Source organism: Vipera ursinii, assembly GCF_947247035.1.
Source record: "Vipera ursinii genome assembly, chromosome: 13".
In the NCBI taxonomy this organism is placed as follows: Eukaryota; Metazoa; Chordata; class Lepidosauria; order Squamata; family Viperidae; genus Vipera; species Vipera ursinii.
The window spans coordinates 15392284-15412931 of NC_139526.1; the positions used below are offsets into that span (position 1 = coordinate 15392284).

At 44.4% G+C, this 20648-nt stretch overlaps 2 protein-coding genes across 4 annotated transcripts in view; one reads left to right on the forward strand and one right to left on the reverse strand.

The window, feature by feature from the left end:
- Window positions 1-7513, forward strand: part of BRI3 (brain protein I3) — an 8137-nt gene extending 624 nt beyond the window's left edge. The window contains exons 2-3 of the mRNA XM_083372887.1: window positions 4323-4440; window positions 6946-7513. Coding sequence (XP_083229013.1) covers window positions 4323-4440; window positions 6946-7078 — 251 coding nt within the window. The 3' untranslated portion in view covers window positions 7079-7513. The remainder of the gene's footprint in view (window positions 1-4322; window positions 4441-6945) is intronic.
- A 1043-nt stretch (window positions 7514-8556) lies between these two features.
- BAIAP2L1 (BAR/IMD domain containing adaptor protein 2 like 1) overlaps window positions 8557-20648 on the reverse strand; it is a 38229-nt gene continuing 26137 nt past the window's right edge. For 2 of the 3 annotated variants that reach the window (XM_083372803.1, XM_083372805.1), the window contains exons 4-14: window positions 17524-17585; window positions 17353-17424; window positions 15303-15440; window positions 14965-15117; window positions 14109-14285; window positions 13031-13181; window positions 11514-11712; window positions 11155-11232; window positions 10899-11061; window positions 9490-9530; window positions 8557-9210 (exon numbers count right to left, since the gene is read on the reverse strand). In XM_083372803.1, the coding sequence (XP_083228929.1) occupies window positions 9135-9210; window positions 9490-9530; window positions 10899-11061; window positions 11155-11232; window positions 11514-11712; window positions 13031-13181; window positions 14109-14285; window positions 14965-15117; window positions 15303-15440; window positions 17353-17424; window positions 17524-17585 (1310 nt within the window). In that variant the 3' untranslated portion in view covers window positions 8557-9134. The remainder of the gene's footprint in view (window positions 9211-9489; window positions 9531-10898; window positions 11062-11154; window positions 11233-11513; window positions 11713-13030; window positions 13182-14108; window positions 14286-14964; window positions 15118-15302; window positions 15441-17352; window positions 17425-17523; window positions 17586-20648) is intronic. The other variant, XM_083372804.1, reaches the window with a different exon arrangement.

Consider the following 20648-nt stretch of genomic DNA (forward strand, 5'->3'; position numbering starts at 1 on the left):
GGGGAGAGAGTGCCTCTGAGCATGGGCAGAACGCCTCTCCGGGTGTGGGAAAGGGAAGGAAGAGGCAGGTGGGTTAGGGTGGGGTTCCCGGGCAGGAGTGCCCCGCTTGTGGGGTGTGGGGACTCCCTCCTTGCAAGGGGAGAGGTGTTGCCTGTGGGGAGAGTGCCTCTGAGCGCGGGCAGAGCGCCTCTCCGGGCGTGGGAAAGGGAAGGAAGAGGGGGGTGGGTTAGGGTGGGGTTCCTGGGCAGGAGTGCCCCGCTTGTGTGTGGGGGGGGGACTCCCTCCTTGCAAGGGGACAGAAGGTGTTGCCTGTGGGGAGAGTGCCTCTGAGCGCGGGCAGAGCGCCTCTCCGGGTGTGGGAAAGGGAAGGAAGAGGGGGGTGGGTTAGAGTGGGGTCCCCGGGCAGGAGTGCCCCGCTTGTGGGGTGTGGGGACTCCCTCCTTGCAAGGGGAGAGGTGTTGCCTGTGGGGAGAGTGCCTCTGAGCGCGGGCAGAGCGCCTCTCCGGGCGTGGGAAAGGGAAGGAAGAGGGGGGGTGGGTTAGGGTGGGGTTCCCGGGCAGGAGTGCCCCGCTTGTGTGTGTGGGGGGGACTCCCTCCTTGCAAGGGGACAGAAGGTGTTGCCTGTGGGGAGAGTGCCTCTGAGCGTGGGCAGAGCGCCTCTCCGGGCGTGGGAAAGGGAAGGAAGAGGGGGGTGGGTTAGGGTGGGGTTCCTGGGCAGGAGTGCCCCGCTTGTGTGTGGGGGGGGGACTCCCTCCTTGCAAGGGGACAGAAGGTGTTGCCTGTGGGGAGAGTGCCTCTGAGCGCGGGCAGAGCGCCTCTCCGGGTGTGGGAAAGGGAAGGAAGAGGGGGGTGGGTTAGAGTGGGGTCCCCGGGCAGGAGTGCCCCGCTTGTGGGGTGTGGGGACTCCCTCCTTGCAAGGGGAGAGAAGGTGTTGCCTGTGGGGAGAGTGCCTCTGAGCGCGGGCAGAGCGCCTCTCCGGGCGTGGGAAAGGGAAGGAAGAGGGGGGGTGGGTTAGGGTGGGGTTCCCGGGCAGGAGTGCCCCGCTTGTGTGTGTGGGGGGGACTCCCTCCTTGCAAGGGGACAGAAGGTGTTGCCTGTGGGGAGAGTGCCTCTGAGCGTGGGCAGAGCGCCTCTCCGGGCGTGGGAAGGGAAAGGAGGGGAGGGCTTACCTGGAGTTTCGTTTCTTGCCTTGGGGGTGTGGCTTTCCGGGCTTGCTAGCTGGAGAAGGGGAAGCCCAGCTCTTAGGAAAGGGGTGTGTGTGTGTGTGTGTGTGTGTGTGTGTGTGTTTGTGTGTTTTGAAGGCCACCCTCCTCCTCCTCTTCCTCCTCAAGGCTGGCCCCGCTCTGGTCAACTTCAGCGGCCCGCAGGACTACAGTTCCCATCAAGCCCGGCGGAGATGAGGATTGCAATTCGGACACAGCTGGGGGGTGCCCTGTTGGCAAAGAGGGGTGGAGATGGAGCGCTTAGGGATGCTGGTTTGATAGAGAGGAAGAGGAGGAGAGGAGAGGAAGGAACGAACGAAAACCTAGGTCAGGGGTCTTCAAACTTGGCCCTTTTATGACTTGTGGACTTCAACTTTGCTGGCTGAGGAATTCTGGGAGTTGAAGTCCACAAGTCATAAAAGGGCCAAGTTTGAAGACCCCTGACCTAGGGGAAAGCAGCTGGGTTGGGAGGAGGATTTTTTTTTCTCCCAAAAACTCCAAAGTTTTTTTTCCCCCTCCCCCACCAAGGAACCCATTGTTGTTGTTTCTTTAGCTTAAAAATTGGGAAACTACAGTTCTGTTGACCAGGCAGCAGCAGCCGCCATTCAGAGGCTTTTCTGGATTTAAACTTTAAAAAAAAAAAAGATTTTGAGTAACATTGAGCCTAAGGCCGGGAAAGGTTGAGGGCAAGAGAAGAAGGGGATGACAGAGAAGGAGGTGGCTGGACGGAGTCACTGACGTGAGCTTAAAGGGACTCCAGAAGATGGTAGAGGACAGGAAGGCCTGGAGGAACGTTGTCCATGGGGTCGCGATGGGTCGGACACGACTTCGCAACTAACAACAACAACATTGTTGAGTCTGTGGTGATTCATTTGAGACTTTCAAGAGTGGGGTTTTTTTTGGAGAAGGCTTTGTTTTATAGTCACTTCCTTAGATAAAAAAACCCCAGCCTTTGAATTCCACGATCGAGGAAAGATCTCCCCCTCCCCCCCTCGTTAGGATCCATGATGGCGGTTCAGAGGAAAGGCTCAAAAGGCCAACAGTTTGCTTGTGGTTTAGTGCGGGCTGTAAACTCGGCCAGCATAGCTTGCAAAGATTGCTGATCATCTGTATTTTTATACCACCACACCTGCAAAGATTCGTGGAGTCTTAAAAGGAAGAATCCTGGCAGACGTCATTAATAAATCACCAGTATTGCCAAAGAACAAATGTGGTTTGGAAACTTGTACAAGCCAACCCGGTGGTGACTTATAGAGGGTTTCTCAATCTCGGCAGCTTTTAAAATGGGCGGACTTCAACTCCCAGAATTTTCCAGCTAGCCATATTAAGGCATAATTATTATGAAAAGGGGCTACCAAAGTCCTCCCAATTTGGGACTATTCATTAACTTAACACCAATCTTTCCTTCGGGCGCAGAACCGTTTGGTCCAGCTACCACACCGACTTTGCATTATCATGGTTTGCTGAGTAAACCCCAACGGGCTGGGTCTGTGCCTCCCTTTAGAGTGGATGTCACAATTTGCACATCTGCAGGGCTGGTTTGCTTGTTGCATGAAAGCCCCACCAAGAAAATTTCATCGGAGCTTAGAAAGATAGATGGAGGCAATGATTTGGAGAAGAATGGGGGTATATCTAAAAGGATTTGGCCTTTTCTTTAGCCGAGATGCTGGTCTGCTTTGGAAAGATACCAATCAAGGAAAATATGTGTAGTTTAAGGTTGAAATGAGGGGTCCTTGGTGCTCTCTGAACTTGGTGGTGACTAGTGACTAGCCTTGATGATGTTACCTAGCTTGGTAATGAAACGTCTGCGAGAAAGCAAGCTCGGAGAGCACCAAGGCTTGGAAAGGGTTTTCTGCTTTGGTCCTGCCAAAGGATCGGTTTGGAGAAGATAACCTTTAACCCCAGGACCATTTATAGGCCTCAACACACAAAAGAGCAGAAGGCCCAGGTTCTAGGGTGAGTAACAATGATTGTGGGGTATTGAGGAGAATTTCTCCAAGCTCCCTTTGAGTGGAGGCTGTTGACAACGTGGAGATGGGACCAACCAAGAACATCTCTAAAGGATCTTCAACTTTCAAAGGGTTGGAGATATTTTCAGGATTCGTTTTGTGTGGTTGAGTAGGGAAAAAGACACTTAAGAGTTGTGGTTTGGGTTTAATTTGGGAGAAGCAACGCTGATAGGTACAAGCGAAGGGGACTTGCTTAGTGTCCAAAAGGGCTTTGGTACTCAATGGTTTGCATTGGGGGGAGATCTTGCAGACCAGTTGTGACGTTCTCCCAAGCTTTGGACCTCAGCTCTGCTCGATGGCTTTCTTCTCAACGGCTTCTTCTGGGGTTCAGATGCTCCTGATCCTGTTTGGACCAGGTTCCACCTCTGAAATGAAGACTTGACCATAGAATGACCATAGCTCTAACACAGAGGGCTTCAAACTTGGCCCTTTGATGACTTGTGGACTTCAACTCCCATAGTTCCTCAGCCAGGCACACTGGCTAAGGAATTCTGGGAGTTGAAGTCCACAAGTCATCAAAGGGTCATAGTTCCCTCATGCTGGCTGAGGAATTCTGGGAGTTGAAGTCCACAAGTCACAAAAGGGCCAAGTTTGAAGACCCCCTGCTCTAACAGGAAAATGAGCTCTCTAGTTGCCTGGTATGTTGTTAAATGAAACATTTCTGTGAGCTTTCTCCCCTTTTTACAAGCTTTCTTGCCACGGTTGTTAAGCGAATCACTGCAGCTTTAAGTTAGAGACACGGTTGTGAAGGGAATTTGGCTTCCCCCATTGGCTGCTGGCCAGAAGGTGCCCAAAGTGGGTCACATGACACACACACACACACACACACACACACACAACATGGAGACCGTCGTAAATATGATGAGTCAGTTGCCAAGTGTTCTGAATTTTGATCATGTCACCGCGGGGATGCTGTAATGGTCATAATTGGGGAAAACGGTCATAAGTGCCGCTGTAACTTTGAATGGTCATTAAATGGACTGGATTGCCTGCAGTGCCACAGGTGTACAAGCTTACACAACGGAGGAAGGAGGCAGAGAAGGTCGAGATGGGGTTTCCACAATGCTGGTCCTGATAATGTTCCTCTTCTCCATTTTGTTTCTCTGTCCAGGATATACAGCTCCCGCTGGCCCACAGCCACACAACTATCCCAATACTACGTATACAATAATCCAGCAGCCCCCTCCCACCACATCTGTCATTGTCGTTGGTGGCTGCCCAGCTTGCAGGTAAGTTTTCCTTTTTTGGGGGGTGGGGGGGAACCTATTATTTTATGGGCAGTCCTCAACTCATCAGCCACAGCTGGGAATCAGAACTTCTGTCGCTGAGCTTTGCTTCTCTTGCGAAGTGAATCGAATCCGATTTTACAAGCTTTTTTCCCCCCCCAAAGTTAAGCGTTATCACTGCAGTGGATAAATGAATCCCACTGTTGTTCAATGAATCCAGTTCTCCGCCCGTCGGCTTTGCCGCTTGGAAGTTGGCAAATGGCGATCGGATGACACCGGGATGCTGCAACCATCGTGTATAAGTGCTGGTTTCCGGGCAGCTGAATTTTTGTCACGTGACCGTGGGGATGCTGCCACGGTCGTGTGTGTGTGTGTGTGTGTGTGTGTGTGTGTGTGTGTGTGTGTGTGTACACGGGTTGTAAGTGACTTTTTTCGGTGCTGTTGCAAGTTTGAACTGTCACTCAATGAATAGTTTTAAATTGAGGACTGCCCGTATTTACCAAATGGAGTGGCTTATCAGGAGAGAGAGTAGAGATAATAGAATAGAATAGAATAGAATAGAATAGAATAGAATAGATGGAGTGGAGTGGAAATTAGAATAGAATTAGAATTAGAATAGAATTAATAGAATAGAATAGAATAGAACAGAACAGAACAGAACAGAATAGAATAGAATAGAATAGAATAGAATGATAGAGTAGAGTAGAATAATGATGGAGTGGAATGGAATTAGAATTAGGATTAGAACAGAATAGAATAATTGGAAGGGACCTTGGAGGTCTTCTAGTCCAACCCCCTGCTCAAGTAGGAGACCCAGTACCATTTCAGACAAGTGGCTGTCCAGTCTCTCCTCAAAAACCTCGAGCGATGAAGATTAATTGTTCCAAGTTAAGATCAACAGCATAGGCCACAAAATGGCCACCTCTGGGGCACCCTCCCAAATCTCACCAAATCACCTTGTCTTTAAGGACTTAAACCAAAAAGCTGCAGGTTTTTTCTAAATTTCTTTCTAGAATCCTAGCAAGGTTGGGGCCATTTTTGGGTTTGGAGGCGTCCAGAGAAAGGAAAGGAATCGAAGCAAAATCATTGATGGTTCGACAGATAACATCCTGGAAGGAAAAAAGATGGCGGAAGACTTTAAACCGATGGTTTAAAGGCCTCAGCCTTGGCAACTGGGAGGTAGCGTGAAGCTGCCAAATGCCGATTGAGGGTGACCAGTGGAAATGTTCAGGTTTCTAGCTTCTCTAGGAGAGCGGCAACGGGTCTGTGAGTTGGGCTCAAGTTCGAAGATTTACATTCCTGCCACTATGTTGGTTTCCGGGACGCTTTTCACTTCCTGGTGTCGCTTTCAGCTCTGGGCGTCTCCAGGTTCCCCCCTCCCGCCCCAAGGATTAACCAGGCCTGACCCTGCGTAACGTCCCAGCTGGGAGAAAACATCCTGTTTTATCATGGTGTATTTCCTTGCATGGCGCGTTCTTTTCGTGGTGTGTCTTTTTAGCACAATTGCTAAACAATTGAGTCGAAACAAACTCGGTTAAATAAACTGTCCTCCGTGCACGGTGAATTAATTAAACCCCAACGGGGTTTTTCTGGCCAATTTGAAATGTCTGTGGCTCTCTAAGCAGGATGTCCCAACTTTAAAACGGTGTGTAAACATTCATTGTCTATTTTTAGACGGCCTTGGGAGGAGCAACCTTAAACCATGGGAAAGGTTTCCTTCCCCCCCCAGCTAATTTTTACTGTATAACTAAGATTAGCAAGTACAATCATTTCTCTAAATGGAAAGTTTTACGGCTGTCTGCCTTCCCCTTAGTTGACCGAAGCAAAAATTGTCAGCATTTCCACAAGATTTCAAAGGCAGACAAATTACAGACAGACCTCGAGTTACGACTGGAACATCTGTGGCCGAGCGATGCAGTTGTCAAGTCAGTTGCACCCAATTTTGGGACCTCTTTAGCCAGGGTCACTAAGCGGATCACGTGGTCTTTAAGTGAATCCAACTTCACCCATTGTCGGAAGGACGCAGAGGGTGAATCACATGATCACGGGACCCTGTCTGAATTGGGATTCCTCCACGGCAGATTTTCCCCACTAGCTTGCAACGAGCGAAGTCACTATGGGGAAGCCAGGTTCGCTGAGTGGCCGGTGTGCTTCCCTTAACAACTGCAGTGATTCACTTAAAAACTCTGGCCAAAAATTGTAAGACGGGGCAGATCTCACTTAGCCGCCTTGCTTAGCAACAGCGGAGGATTGCCTGGGTAAAAGATGCAAGTAGCCTGGTTCTCTCTGGTACTGGAATTCTGGAAGTTTGAAGTCCGCACATCTCAAAATGGCCGACGCTGAGGAAAAATCCACCCCACAGAATGAAACACCCAGTATTTATTTGTGTGTGTGTGTTGCAGCAGTCTGGGCCTGTGTACGTGTGCAAACGCATTGGGTTTCATTGCTTTGGTTTTAGCACACTGCCACTAACTTCTTCCTTCTTCTTGTGTGTTTCTCCTTTTGCAGAGTTGGCGTCCTGGAAGACACCTTTACCTGCCTTGGCATCCTCTGCGCCATCCTTTTTTTTCCTCTCGGGATTATCTTTTGCCTCGCCTTGAGACAACGAACGTGTCCTAACTGCGGGGCCACGTTTGGTTAAGGGATCAGCCCCCCCCTCCCCATCTCACCCCGGAGGCTTTGAGGAGCTGTACCCCCCTTTTTTTTTCTAATGTAAATGTCATATACAATCAATTCACTGCGTCAGAGCTGATTTTGTAAAAACAAAAACAAAAAAACAATTATTACCAAGCACGGGCAGTCTTTCTCTTTTCATAGGTGAAACTGATATTCGAGCACACCTGTTACGAAGCACACAGTTTTGGGGTTTTGGTGCTTTAAATGCACCTTTTTTGGGGGGGGTGGGAAGGAAATTTCAATAAAAGTGCTTTTTTCAAACTTGACAAAGAAGCCCAGCTTTTCCACCCGTTCTCCGAATTAAGAGAAAAATCTCTTCCCATAAGAAGCGTTAAATCTTGTTCAGTGGGCAGAGCGTAGATTCTCGGTGTCAGAGTAAAAATTGAAAAAAGAAAAAAAAGGCTGGTCTGAATTATGTAGCAAAAGCTAATGCTGCTTTTGACAATTTGTAGACTAAATTATCAGTAGTTCTTCTCAAACCGGGCTATAATTCATATGCTATTTCTAGCAGTTCTGAGGAGCTCTGAAAAATACGGAGTGAAAATTGACAAATTTGTGCCATAAAAAAGAGCCACTTTGGCATCTGGCTACGGCACCAGGCTAGAAAACTGGGAGATGGTGAGTTCTAGTTCTGCCTTAGGCTTGAAAGACAGTTGGGCCAACCACCAGGAGACGGTGAGTTCTGGTCCCACCTTAGCCACAAAGCCAGCTGGGCGACCTTGGGCCAGTCACTTTCTCTCAGCCCTAGGATGGAAGAACAGCAAACCACTTCTGAAAAATAAAGTGAAGGGGCTTTTTCAAGGCAGTGTCTGAAAATGAGACACAATTGAACAGGAAAAAAAAATCTCTTTTAAGGCTTTCTGTCCAATGATCCACCGTCAAAAAGGCTTGTTTCAGACAATCCTGTTAAAACAGCATCCCATAAAGGAGAATATTAGTAGTATTAATATTAATATGAGTCCCTGGTGCTGCCTGAACTTGGTTGTTTTCTTGCAAATATTTCGGTGTTGGCACTGATGAGGTTACTAGTTTGGGTAATGAAACGTCTGCAAGAGAACCAAGCTTGTAAGTCGCCCTGAGTCTTCGGAGAAGGGCGGGATATAAATGGAATTTTAAAAAAAATAAAAATAAAAAATAAAATCCTATTTAAAGGAAGAGAAAGTAATAGATTTTATGTACTGCAAACCAATGAGAGAATGTCCCGTTTTCTGATTAGAGTATTTATTTATTACTGTATCCCTAAGGCATTTTATCTTAGCTTATGTAATGAAAATATTATTTGGCATGATAATTCTCTTAGGTCAGGGGTCGGCAACCTTGGCTCTTTTCTGACTCGCGGACTTCAACTCCCAGAATTCCTGAGCCAGCTATGCTGGCTCAGGAATTCTGGGAGTTGAAGTCCGCGAGTCAGAAAAGAGCCAAGGTTGCCTACCCCTGTCTTAGGTCATCCTTAAATGGCTTGCCTGTTTAAAAAGCAGCTACTCGTATCTCTCTTAAGTAAATTGTACAAGCAAAACTAAAACGGAATTGATCCACAGGATTAAACCACACCATTGGCACAAAACGTCTCAGCAGTGATGCTGGTAATACAAGGCTAAAGGATCAGATCTGCTGGTTTCTATATTTGGCTATTTCTACTTTCCTAAAGTTAATTCTGTCTTCCTAAACAAGGCACGCTGTAAAATCAAAGCAAAATCTGCAGCCATTCACAATTAGCAGAAACAAGAAGCCAAAAAAAAAAAGAGAGCTCATTTTAAAAAGTCAAGAAACTTTGGCAATTTGCTGCTGCTGCTGCTGTACATATTAATTAACATTTAAATAAAAGTTAAAAACAAACTTCAGACAGTATTTGGAAATCATATTGCTGAAGACAGTATGGCCGCCATCAACCAGGGGACGCTCCAGATGCTGAGCTGGCAGCGAAGTCCCAATGCAACACCTTGAAGGACCACAGGCTGCGGCAGGCTGTGCAATGTTAACAAGGTAGGATTAAAAAAAAAATCGGGGTTTTTCAGTGCCACTCATCGAAGGATTGGTGCCGATCTGTCGTTCGTGACTGTCGGTCGGAGTTTCACGGTTGCAAACGGATTTTCGCCACTGTAAGAAAGCAGACACGCGAGGGCACAGATAGAAGTGCAATGAGAAGGCTTGTGATAATAAGCCCTATTATTTTTACAAGGGAAAAAGATTATTATTATTATTAATTTTATTTGTATAAAATAAAAGATGGTTTCAATCCATTTCCAAGAATGTGATTAAGACCACCTGAACAGTTCCAGAAGATCTCACGGAAAGATAAACCAAGGCTGGTTTTTTTTTGGGGGGGGGGTTGAGTCTGTTGCATGTTTTCAATGATATTGAATGATTCCAACTTACCTTAGGAAAGGTGGCTTCACAATGCCATTCATGTTAGGTTTCTGGGGAAGGAAAGAAAAGTCATTATTTGCCGAAGAAAAGAAAGCCATTCAAGCAAAAGGAATAAGCAGGAAGGGCACTTGAAATGTATGAGTACATTGAGCCTGGAAATGTATGGATTTCAACTCCCAGAATTCCCCAGCCAGGAAGTTGGGGAGCCCAAAGACGTGTGGACTTCAACTCCCAGAGTTCCTCAGCCAGGAAGTTGGGGCACCTGAAGACATGGACTTCAACTTCCAGAATTCTCCAGCCAGGAAGTTGGGGAGCCCAAAGACGTGTGGACTTCAACTCCCAGAATTCCCCAGCCAGAAAGTTGGGGCACCTGAAGACATGGACTTCAACTCCCAGAATTCACGGCTGGTTGGGGAACTCTGGGAGTTGGAAATCCACACATTTTGAAGTTGCCAAGTTGGAAGTTGGAAAACCTTGACTTAAAACTCACACTGTCAACCATAATTGGCTTCTCCTGACTGTAATCCCTGTACTTGGTAATTTTATGCTAATTTTTTTTTGTATTTTTGCTTTATTTCAGTCTCTCAATGTCATATTTTATTTTTTTTATTTGGAGTTTAGACTAATTGTTATTAGTTTTAGGACCAAAAAAAAGCAATAAACAAACGAGCGTTTGCAGGACAATCCTTGGTAATCACTTCCGACTTTTAAGAGAGGCAACTCTTTTGTAAGTAATCCTTGTTTTGAATAATGAGGGTGTGATTCAGGGAAGTGTCTCATCAGAATGCGTTATGAATTCAAAGAGAGTCAATTTCCTCTTACTAATTTCATTTCAGTTCACTCACTTTCACTAATGCCTAAATTGCAATGGCTCGTCGAGACCAGAAGATGGAGCCCTAGCTTTCCCGTTAGACCTAAGCATTATGGGTAGAGTTTTCAAACCTGACTTAACCGTGGCTTTTTCCCTGGCTGATCAACTTCATATTCACTCTTGAACAAACAGGAATTATAATATCTGAATTTATTTAGCCTTCTCTCGGCTTCTCATAGGTTGGCTCTATTCCAACCCCTGAAATGTCATCTTAACAGTTTAAAACTTCATCTTAACCGAATGTCTCTCGTTTGCTGCAGGCAGCACCAAATTTGAACCAGCTTTTTCTGCCGAGAGCTGTAATTGGACTAAGACTTGGCCAGTACAAGTGACACTTACAATGCCAGCTCGTGAAGTGCAACTGAAGCGGGGGATGAATATTTTCCCCCAAAGTAAGGGCTAACATTTAAAACAATGATATAACTAGCAAGTAGAAAAAGTTTTAAGTTTGGCCTGGCGTTGCTCAGATAGCTGGATGAAACCCGTCAGCCAAAGTATTTTGAAAAGCTGGGCGGTTTTATGTGACAAAACGGGTAGGTTTACTTACAAGAGAGACGCTTTCTCCTTGAGCTGCTGTGGTTCTAGAAGTTTCAAGTTTTGGTTCGGAAGCTGGTTTGGTTTGCCCAGATATGACATAATCTGGCGGCGGAAGGACGGGGTTTTCTCTGCCCGTTAGGTTGACTGAGCTGACGCTTCGGACGGGCGCAGGGCTAAAAGGAGAGAGAGCCACTGTTAAATCCCAACAAGCAGCGACAAATTCTTCAGCTCAGTTCTGGAGAGCTTCTAGAACAACCCAACTTTACCTTGGAACTGCAGTGCGCAAGGTCTCTTCTGATGGAGCTTCAAAGGGCTTCGTATAAGAGGATGGGAACCAGCCTTTCCTAGAAGGCAATGGTGTAATAAATTACTGCTTTGTAGAAACCCTTAAGATAGGCTATAAACAACAAGAAAAGGTGTTTGTGGGGTCCATGGTGCTCTCTTGAGCTTGGTTCTTTTGTTAGAGACGTTTTTATGACTGTACGCTAATGTTGTTACCTAGTATGGTAATGAAACGTCTGCAAGAAAACAACCAAGGTCAGAAAGTATCACAGACCCTACAGTCATTCTCCTCCTCCTCCTCTTTGGGGTAACAAACGGAGACGCTTGGGAAGCACTGGCGTACACTTTTGTGACATCATGTTCTCCGTACAGCCACCCGTCCCTCTCCTCCGAAACGAGAAGCGTGATACTGTCGCCCTGGGCGAAACTCAGGAGGGTCTCGTTATTCCCAGCGGTGTGCGGAAAGATGGTCTTGACTTTCTGACGCTTTATGATGTTCAGTCCGGTGGCCACAGAGGTAGATCGCGATAAACTGGAATCATCTGCATGACATCGCGAGAAAGGAAAGCGGACAGAAAGAGGCGGGTGAAATTAACGGGAATTCCACAGCAGAGAGCATCAAGCTAACAAATCCAAGCTGGAGATGGTCAGCCTAGCTTGTGTCTTTTAGAGAGGGCTCTCTCTGATTCACTGCTTGCCACTACGATCCATGCTCTTCTGGGTGAAGGATTCTAGTTTAAATTTCGCTTTTTCCCAAAATCTAATCTAATCAATCGATATTCTATTCTATTCTATTCTATTCTATTCTATTCTATTCTATTCTATTCTATTCTATTCTATTCTATTCTATTCTACTATCTGTCTATTCTATTCTATTCTATTCTATTCTATTCTATTCTATTCTATTCTATTCTATTCTTTCTATTCTATTCTATTCTCCATTCCATCTATTCTATTCTATTCTATTCTATTCTATTCTATTCTATTCTATTCTATTCTATTCTATTCTATTCTATTCTATTCTATTCTATTCTCCATTCCATCTATTCTATTCTATTCTATTCTATTCTATTCTATTCTATTCTATTCTATTCTATTCTATTCTATTCTATTCTACTATCTGTCTATTCTATTCTATTCTATTCTATTCTATTCTATTCTATTCTATTCTATTCTATTCTATTCTATTCTATTCTATTCTTTCTATTCTATTCTCCATTCCATCTATTCTATTCTATTCTATTCTATTCTATTCTATTCTATTCTATTCTATTCTATTCTATTCTATTCTATTCTATTCTATTCTATTCTATTCTATTCTCCATTCCATCTATTCTATTCTATTCTATTCTATTCTATTCTATTCTATTCTATTCTATTCTATTCTATTCTATTCTATTCTATTCTAATTTCTGTAGTATAGTAAGTAGGTAGTCCTTACAACCGCAATTGAGTCCATCCTTTCCATTGCTAAGCGAGTCAGTTGTTAAGTGAGTTTTGCTCTATTTAACGACCTTACCACTGTTGCTAAGTGAATCACTGCAATTATTATGTTAGTAACGTGGTGGTTAAGCGAATCTGGCTTCCCCCATTGGCTTTGTCAGGTCACAGAAGGGGATCAGGTGACCCCCGTGGATACTGCAACCATCATAAATGTGAGTCAGTTGCCAAGCATCTAAGTTTTGATCGTGTGACCAGGGGGATGCTGCAATGGTTGTAAGTGCGAAAAATGGTCATAAGTCAGTTTTTCCCAGTGCTGTTGTGTCCTCGAACGGCCGCTGAATGAACCCTGGTAAGACGAGGATTACCTGTACACGACGTGACCACCTTGACACACTGATAGGCAGGTGTGGTACTTACCTGCTGCGTTGCTTAATTTCTCGGAAGACGTCTTTGGCACGACCGATGGGTTGTTGAACATGTCCACCAAGGGACTGGTGTAGGCTTTGCCTGGGGGCGCTGGGGGCACCCGAGGAGAATGTCTTCGAAGGGAATCGTAATTATTTCCAATCTGCCAACCGAAAGTCAAAGCGTCGATGTTGTGGAACGACGCACAAAGGCATGATAAAATACCAGCAGTTTTATTGACCTATCCAAACTGAATTGCTTCCTTTGAAAGGTTTTCCCTCCCCACCCCACCCCTTGTTTAGATCCCTCGCCGGTTTCCCGGCTTGATTATATCCCGGAATAGATGGAGGAGCAGCCCAGGAATGAATGCAAACTAGACTGTGTGTATAGGGTGAAAAACGGAGTTGTGAGTGCAGTTTGAGAAATTCGTAAAGGAACAGGTGTGCTTCTGTGTGAGATTTAAGGTGCTAGAGTACAAACTGGGAGATGGCGAGTTCTAATCCTGCCTTAGGCGTGAAAGCCGGCTGAGTGACTTTGGGCCAATCGCCAGGAGACGGTGACTTCTAATCCCGCCTCAGGCCTGCTGGGTGTCTTTGAGTAAATCACCAGGAGACTGTGAGTTCTAGTCTTGTCTTAGGCATGAAAGCCATCTGGGTGACTTTGGGCCAATCACTAGAAAATGGTGAGTTCTAGTGCCGCCTCAGGCTTGCTGGGTGACTTTGGGCCAATCACCAGGAGACTGTGAGTTCTAGTCCTCCCTTAGCCATAAAAGCCAGCTGGGTGACTTTGAGCCTCTCTCAGTCCAAGCCACCTCACAGGGCTGTTGTGGGGAAAATAGGAAGAGGAAGGAATAGTCTGTATATATACTGCTCAAAAAAAAATAAAGGGAACACTTAAACAACACAATGTACTGTATTTAATAGTAGGATGTCTTATCTTGTGTTCCCTTTATTTTTTTGAGCGGTATATTTACCGCCTATAAAGTAATAAAGCTGGGATAAAATTCTAAATAATAAGTAATAAATTTATTTATTAAATAAATGCCTGAGTTGTACACTTGGGGCCACCATGTTGACTGCCCACTGCCCACCTCTCTCACCAGGTTATTCCTCTCAATCCTTGGGGAAGGCAGCGGGGTCCCCGAGAGCGAAACGGATCCAGGCGTCTTGATCTCTTCTATCATATTCATGATGTTCTCTGGAACTTTGGTGGCATCGCTGCAGGTGTCCAACCAGCCCGGCAACTTGGAGTTAAGTATCTCCGAGCACTACAAAGAACAGGACGAAAATGTAGAACTCATAAAGAGATCACTAGGAAAACAAAGACGCTTCTCTCGAGCAAATCTAGAAATTGGCCACGGTTTGGGTTACAATTTTGTTCCACGAGGGCAGTTTTTTTAAAAAACAAAACAAAAACCCGAGTTTGGAGTTTTGTTTTTGGTACGTGTGGAATACTGCAGCCAGCCTTGGTAACCACCTTACGAAAAAGATGTTGAGACTTTGGGGGAAAAAAAGTGCAGAGAAGAGCAACTGAGATGACGAAAGGCCTGGAGACGAAAAGATATGAAGAACGGTCGCAGGACCAGGGGAGACATGATAGCAGTGTTCCAGTATCTGAGAGGCTTCCACAAAGAAAAGGAAGGGGTCAACTTATTTCGTAAAGCACCTGAAGCCAGGACAAGAAACAATGGATGGAAACTAATCAAGGAGAGAAGCAACCTGGAATTAAGGAGACATTTCTTAACAGTGAGAACAATTAGCTAGTGGAACGGCTTGCCACCAGAAGTTGTGGGTGCTCCATCCCTGGAGGTTTTAAAGAAGAGACTGCACAGCCACTTGACTGGAATGGTAGAGGGTCTCCTATTTGAGCAGGGGGTTGGACTAGAAGACCTCCAAGGTCCCGACCAGCTCTAGTCTGACGGATTCAGGTGATTCTTCCATACTCACCTCCACGTGGTAATGGAACAAGCGTTGGGCAAAGCTGCAGTGCTTGTCCACCAGGAAGCAAAATCGTTTCTTCTCTTCCAGCAAGGCCTCTCTGCAACCCTCCGCAATAAATCTTTGGATATCGCTCTGTCGGGAGGTTACGTTTTCCACATACTAGGCCAAGCATGAAAAGACCAGATTCAGACAACCACACATATTCCCACATGTATTCCCCTTGATAAAGCTGCCAAACCTACACAATAGCCAATTAATTTTTCCACGACGGAGAAGGGATGAAGGAAGCCCTCCTAAACTTTCAAACCAACGTGGGAGGGTAACTCAAGGGGAAAAGTGCCCACCTCGCTTTCTTTATGTTCGTATTTAAAAGCGTTCCGTCCCCCTTGACTTTTCCGCCTGATTTTTTTCAGCTCCGCCTGAGATTTTTCCAAAGAGTCCAGTTTGCTTCGGTGTTCGTTCTGGTACCTCTTCAGAGTAGCCTGTAAGGAGAAAGTTCACACATGGGTCTTGTAGGAAGTCCATCGTGAGCTTGGGAATTTGGTATCAGCGTGTTCCTACTTGAGGGAGGATGCTGAGACAACAGCAGGCTTTAAAAAAGAAATAGATTTTTTTTCCTACGGTTCTGAAACCGTAGGGAATAACAATATTACAATTTTATGAAGACGTGCTTCAACCTGTTGACCAATTTCCCCGAGAGGAATATTCGTGAGGGTTTTTTTTAATAGCTCTTCCTGTCTTCATTTTATTTCTGCACTGAGATCTTATCTCACCTTCAGACACATAGATTTCTAACCTTGCTAGCTGGAAAAAAAGGGATACCTAAATTTGGTTGACGTCAAAAGAGGAGAACGCTTGGCGTAAGGAACCAGCGAATGAATCCACGGCTTCTTCCAAGTTAAAACTACGTTATTCTGTTATTTGGTTGATTCTGAAAAGTATCTCTGCTCGGTACCTTCGCGTACACGAGAGGAAAATGGAACTCATTTGCCAGCTGGAGAGTAGCCAACTTTATAGGTTTACTCAGAGACGGTTGACCTGACATATTGTAACTCTTCTAACAAAAGTCAAAGAAGCCGTGGGAACCCTCTCGTTAAAAAGATTCAACCATCTGAAAATCAACAGGGATTTTCTGTGGTGTCCTTAAAAATGTAGGTGTTGGCATTATTCAAAATTTCCTTCAAGCTAAGCTTCCTTCCAGCAATTTCTCAAATAGGTCTTAAGTTTCCTTTACTTCTGGTTTCCTGGTGGAGCCTACATGGCAGGTATCCAGGTAGCAAGCAGATCTGACCTGGCTTAGTATTTCCGAGTTCAACCGAAATTGGCTACATAGCGCCACCTACTGAAATACTTAATGAGTAGTCTCTAGCAGCTTACTCTACTTGCAGTGAGCATTCTTGGAATATAATTTTAGAGTCTACTTAGAGCAGTGGAGGGTATCTCATCAAATATTTCTAGGACCGTATCTAAGAGATTTAATTTAAGATGGTGGTTCTTAACCTGTGGTGCGCATGGAGCCCTGGGGGGGTCCATGATATCATCACGGTGGGGTGGGGGTCCGCCAAGGCTTGAAAAAAATGTTATATTTAAATCTTAAGTCTTGGGGGGTCTGCCAAGGCTTGAAAAAATGTTATATTTAAATATTAAGTCTTGGGGGGTTCGTGAAGGCTTGAAAAAATGTTATATTTAAATATTAAGTCTTGGGGGGTCTGCGAAGGCTTGAAAAAATGTTATATTTAAATCTTAAGTGTTGGGGGGCCTGCGAAGGCTTGAAAAAATGTTATATTTAAATCTTAAGTCTTGGGGGGGTCCGCGAAGGCTTGAAAAAATGTTATATTTAAATCTTAAGTCTTGGGGGGTCTGCGAAGGCTTGAAAAAATGTTATGATTTAAATCTTAAGTCTTGGGGGGCCTGCGAAGGCTTGAAAAAATGTTATATTTAAATCTTAAGTCTTGGGGGGTCTGCGAAGGCTTGAAAAAATGTTATATTTATATCTTAAGTCTTGGGGGTCCATCAAGGCTTGAAAAAATGTTATATTTAAATCTTGAGTCTTGGGGGGTCCGTGAAGGCTTGAAAAAATGTTATGATTTAAATCTTGAGTCTTGGGGTCCACGGCCACAAAAGGTATTTAAAGGGGTTGTCCATGGTGAAGTAAAGGTTGAGAACCACTGGTTTAAGAATCCACATGATTTCGTAACAGTTAAGAACAAATTTAAACCAAACTCATTGCTCACGTTCTAAACATGCGGATAAACAGATGTGTAAAAATACTGCCATATTGTAAATTCAATGTTGGAGATCTTTTGTTATTTACCAACATAACAGTAGGTTCAAGGGGCAAATTCTTACATTTAATTTTCTCCAGCACCGGGGGGGGGGAAATTATACACTTACATTCATGTATTTTACATCGAGTTCGGTTTTCTTCTCCAGCTCCGATACAATCTCTTTGTGGAATCTCTTGAACTGTGGCCATAAAAAGGGGACAGAAGGCCGAGGAGGTTAGCATTTCTTCGTATGGGAATATTTACACAATCTTTTAGGACCGCAGAGAGATTCACTTACGTTTTCTTCCAGCCTGTCATTGAGTTTCTTTTGAGCGATGGAAATCTCAATGAGGACGTGTCCTGTTGACAAAGAAGATTAAATTTTATTTCCGGTCCCTTGGGCCCTTCAAAAAAAGGAAGAAAGGGCAACACAAGTCAAATATCTTGGAGAAGATGTTTGTGGGAACTTTTCATTTTTTGACCACCGTGCATTTTTAGAGAGACAATAGTTCTCCCTATACATTTAAAATAGATACTGAAATTTCCACCTGAAAAAGACCTTGTCTGTCTGCTAACTGGCTCTATCGCCCAACGTGCAAATTGAAAAAAATGGAAGGCAAGCAGGTGCGGCCCCGGCTTACAGCTATGCATAGATGGGTCCCACCTATTTAAATGGGACTTACACATCGGTTAACTACGGGAAGGCTTGGCGGCGGTGAGCTCATCGCCCGTTCCGGCTTCAGCCTACCTACCTGTAGTGAAGATCGAGCAATGAGGAAACCCTCATTTGCAAGGGAGAAGCTTAGCTGCAACCACAGCTCCACGGAGAGGAAAGCTTGTGGAAAGCGTGTGGCTTTTGAGAGGTGTTTTTTTTTTTTTTAAAAAATATCCTAATTACGGCGACACGGTCGGTGCTTTGCAAAAGGTGCTGCTACACCAACGCAACTAGCCCAGCGGTTTTAATAATAACAAATAATAATAATAATAATAATAATAATAATAATAATAATAATAATAATAAGAAGAAGAAGAAGAAGTTGGAAGGGACCTTGGAGGTCATCTAGTCCAACCCCCTGCTAAGGCAGGAAACCCTATACCATTTCAGACAAATGATCTGTTTGCCTAGATCAACATGTCAGAATCGGGAACTTAACGTGTTGGCGGTTTTAAAAGGGCTTTGCTGTCTCCGCCCCTTGTACACGGATACGTGGTATATGTTCAGGAAAACCATGAATTTACCTGGCAGGGCAAGGTTGGAAAAAAACAAACAAATCTGCTATATACTGTTATTCTGGTCTCGCTGATTACTGCGAGCAGAACGAGAGAGAATGGCCAGTCTTCCTGGAAAATGTTTTTTTTTAAAACAAAAACAAAACACCCTTAACAGAATGACAAGAGTTGGGAGGGACCTCGGAGGTCTTCTAGTCCAGCCCACTGCACAAGCAGGAGATTCCGTACAGATGACAACTACAATGGACCCCCAAGATTTCTGCTGTTAAGCGAGATGGCCGTCAAGTGGGTTTTGTCCCATTTTACGACCTTCCTTGCCGCGGTCGTTAAGTGAGCTACTGAGGTCGCTAACTTAGGAACAAGGTTGCTAAGCGAATCGGGCTTCCCCCATTGACTTTGCTGGTCAGAAGGTCGCAAAAGGGGATCACGTGACCCCGGGATGCTGCAACTGTCGTTAAGTATGTGCCAGTTGCCGAGCTTTTGAATGTTGCTCGTGTGACCGTGGGGAGAAAAACGGTCCCAAGTCACTTTTTTCAACGCCGTTGTAACTTGATTTATTTATTTATTTTATTTTTATTACATTTATATCCCGCCCTTCTCCGAAGACTCAGGGCGGCTTTACAAACTTTGAGCGGTCGCTAAACATACTGTTGTAAGTTGAGGGCTGCCGACAGCTGTTAATATGCGACATTTTGTACATTCCATATCCTTCTGTGCAAAATACATAAAAGCCACGTATAAAGAATTTATTAAAATTGTACAAAAGCCTCGGGGCGCCTTCTGTTCTATGTAACGTGCAAAGCAGGATTGAATCAAGAACGCTAAATGTGTGAAATTATTAGCACGGATGCTCGAGAAATAAAGGCAGCCACTGGATTTTTAAGGAAGTGTTTTGACTAACAAATTAATTGGCATCAAATGAGTTTTAGTGTGGTGAACTTTTTTCCCCCTCTCGCCGTGATTCAAGCTTTTTAATCCCTTTTCTGGGCTGCAAGCCCTGAGATTTATATATTGCTCAACACTGCCTTGGATGAGCTGGCCCTGTGCTGAGAAACTGCTGAATAGGTTAGACTTGTCTTCTCCTCTGTGCATCCAAAACTTAAGCTCTTAAGCACCCTGATTTAGAGTCTCCTGCCCTTGAAAAAACAAACTCAGTCAAAAAGCGATTTGCTGACTTACTGGCAATACCTATAAACACCAGAAATGGATTGAATCCCTTGATTGATCAAAGGAACAGACTCACCTGCTGGCTTGTTATCTTAACTTTCTTTAATATTCATATAAAAATGTGAGGTTTTACTCCCAGAAGGAAAAAAAACCCGTTTTGTATTGCAATGATGCTACTATCTAAGCGCCCGCCCGCTTCTTTTTCACCCTTATTCATTTATTTGTACATTCCTTACAGAATGTTTAGTCATTTTACATTGGGAACTTAAATCTCTGTGCAACTGATCAACATCTTCTCTTCCACACCACTATTAGGGAAAGAATATCTGCAGTTGTGTGGAGGTTAAAAAGACAATTCCAGACTCATTGAGGAACGTGGAATCCCAATCATAGGAGGAAAAAGATTTGGGAACACTGGGAAAAGGACAGCAGAAATGTGATAGATGGATGGATGGATGGATGGATAGATGGATAGATAGATAGATAGATAGATAGATAGATGATAAATAGATTGATAGATGATAAATGAAATAGATGATAAATTAGATAAATAGACAAATTAGATAGAGATGATAAATAGATTGATAAATGAGATAGGTAGATAGAGATTGATAGATGATAAATGAGATAGATAGATAGACAGATAGATAGACAGATAGACAGACAGATGATAGAGATGATAAATAGATTGATAGATGATAAATGAAATAGATGATAAATTAGATAGACAAATTAGATAGAGATGATAAATAGATTGTTAGATGATAAATGAGATAGGTAGATAGAGATTGATAGATGATAAATGAGATAGGTAGATAGATAGATGATAGACAGATTGATAGATGATAAATGATGGATGATATAGATGATAAATGATAGATAGACAGACAGACACAGACAGACAGACTGACCGGGGGTCACTCCCCAAACAACAACCACCAACCACAAAGGACCAGTCAACACAATTTTAGCAGAATGAAACACCTACAAGGCAAAAATATACACCCTGGTTTGATAACAAGCTAA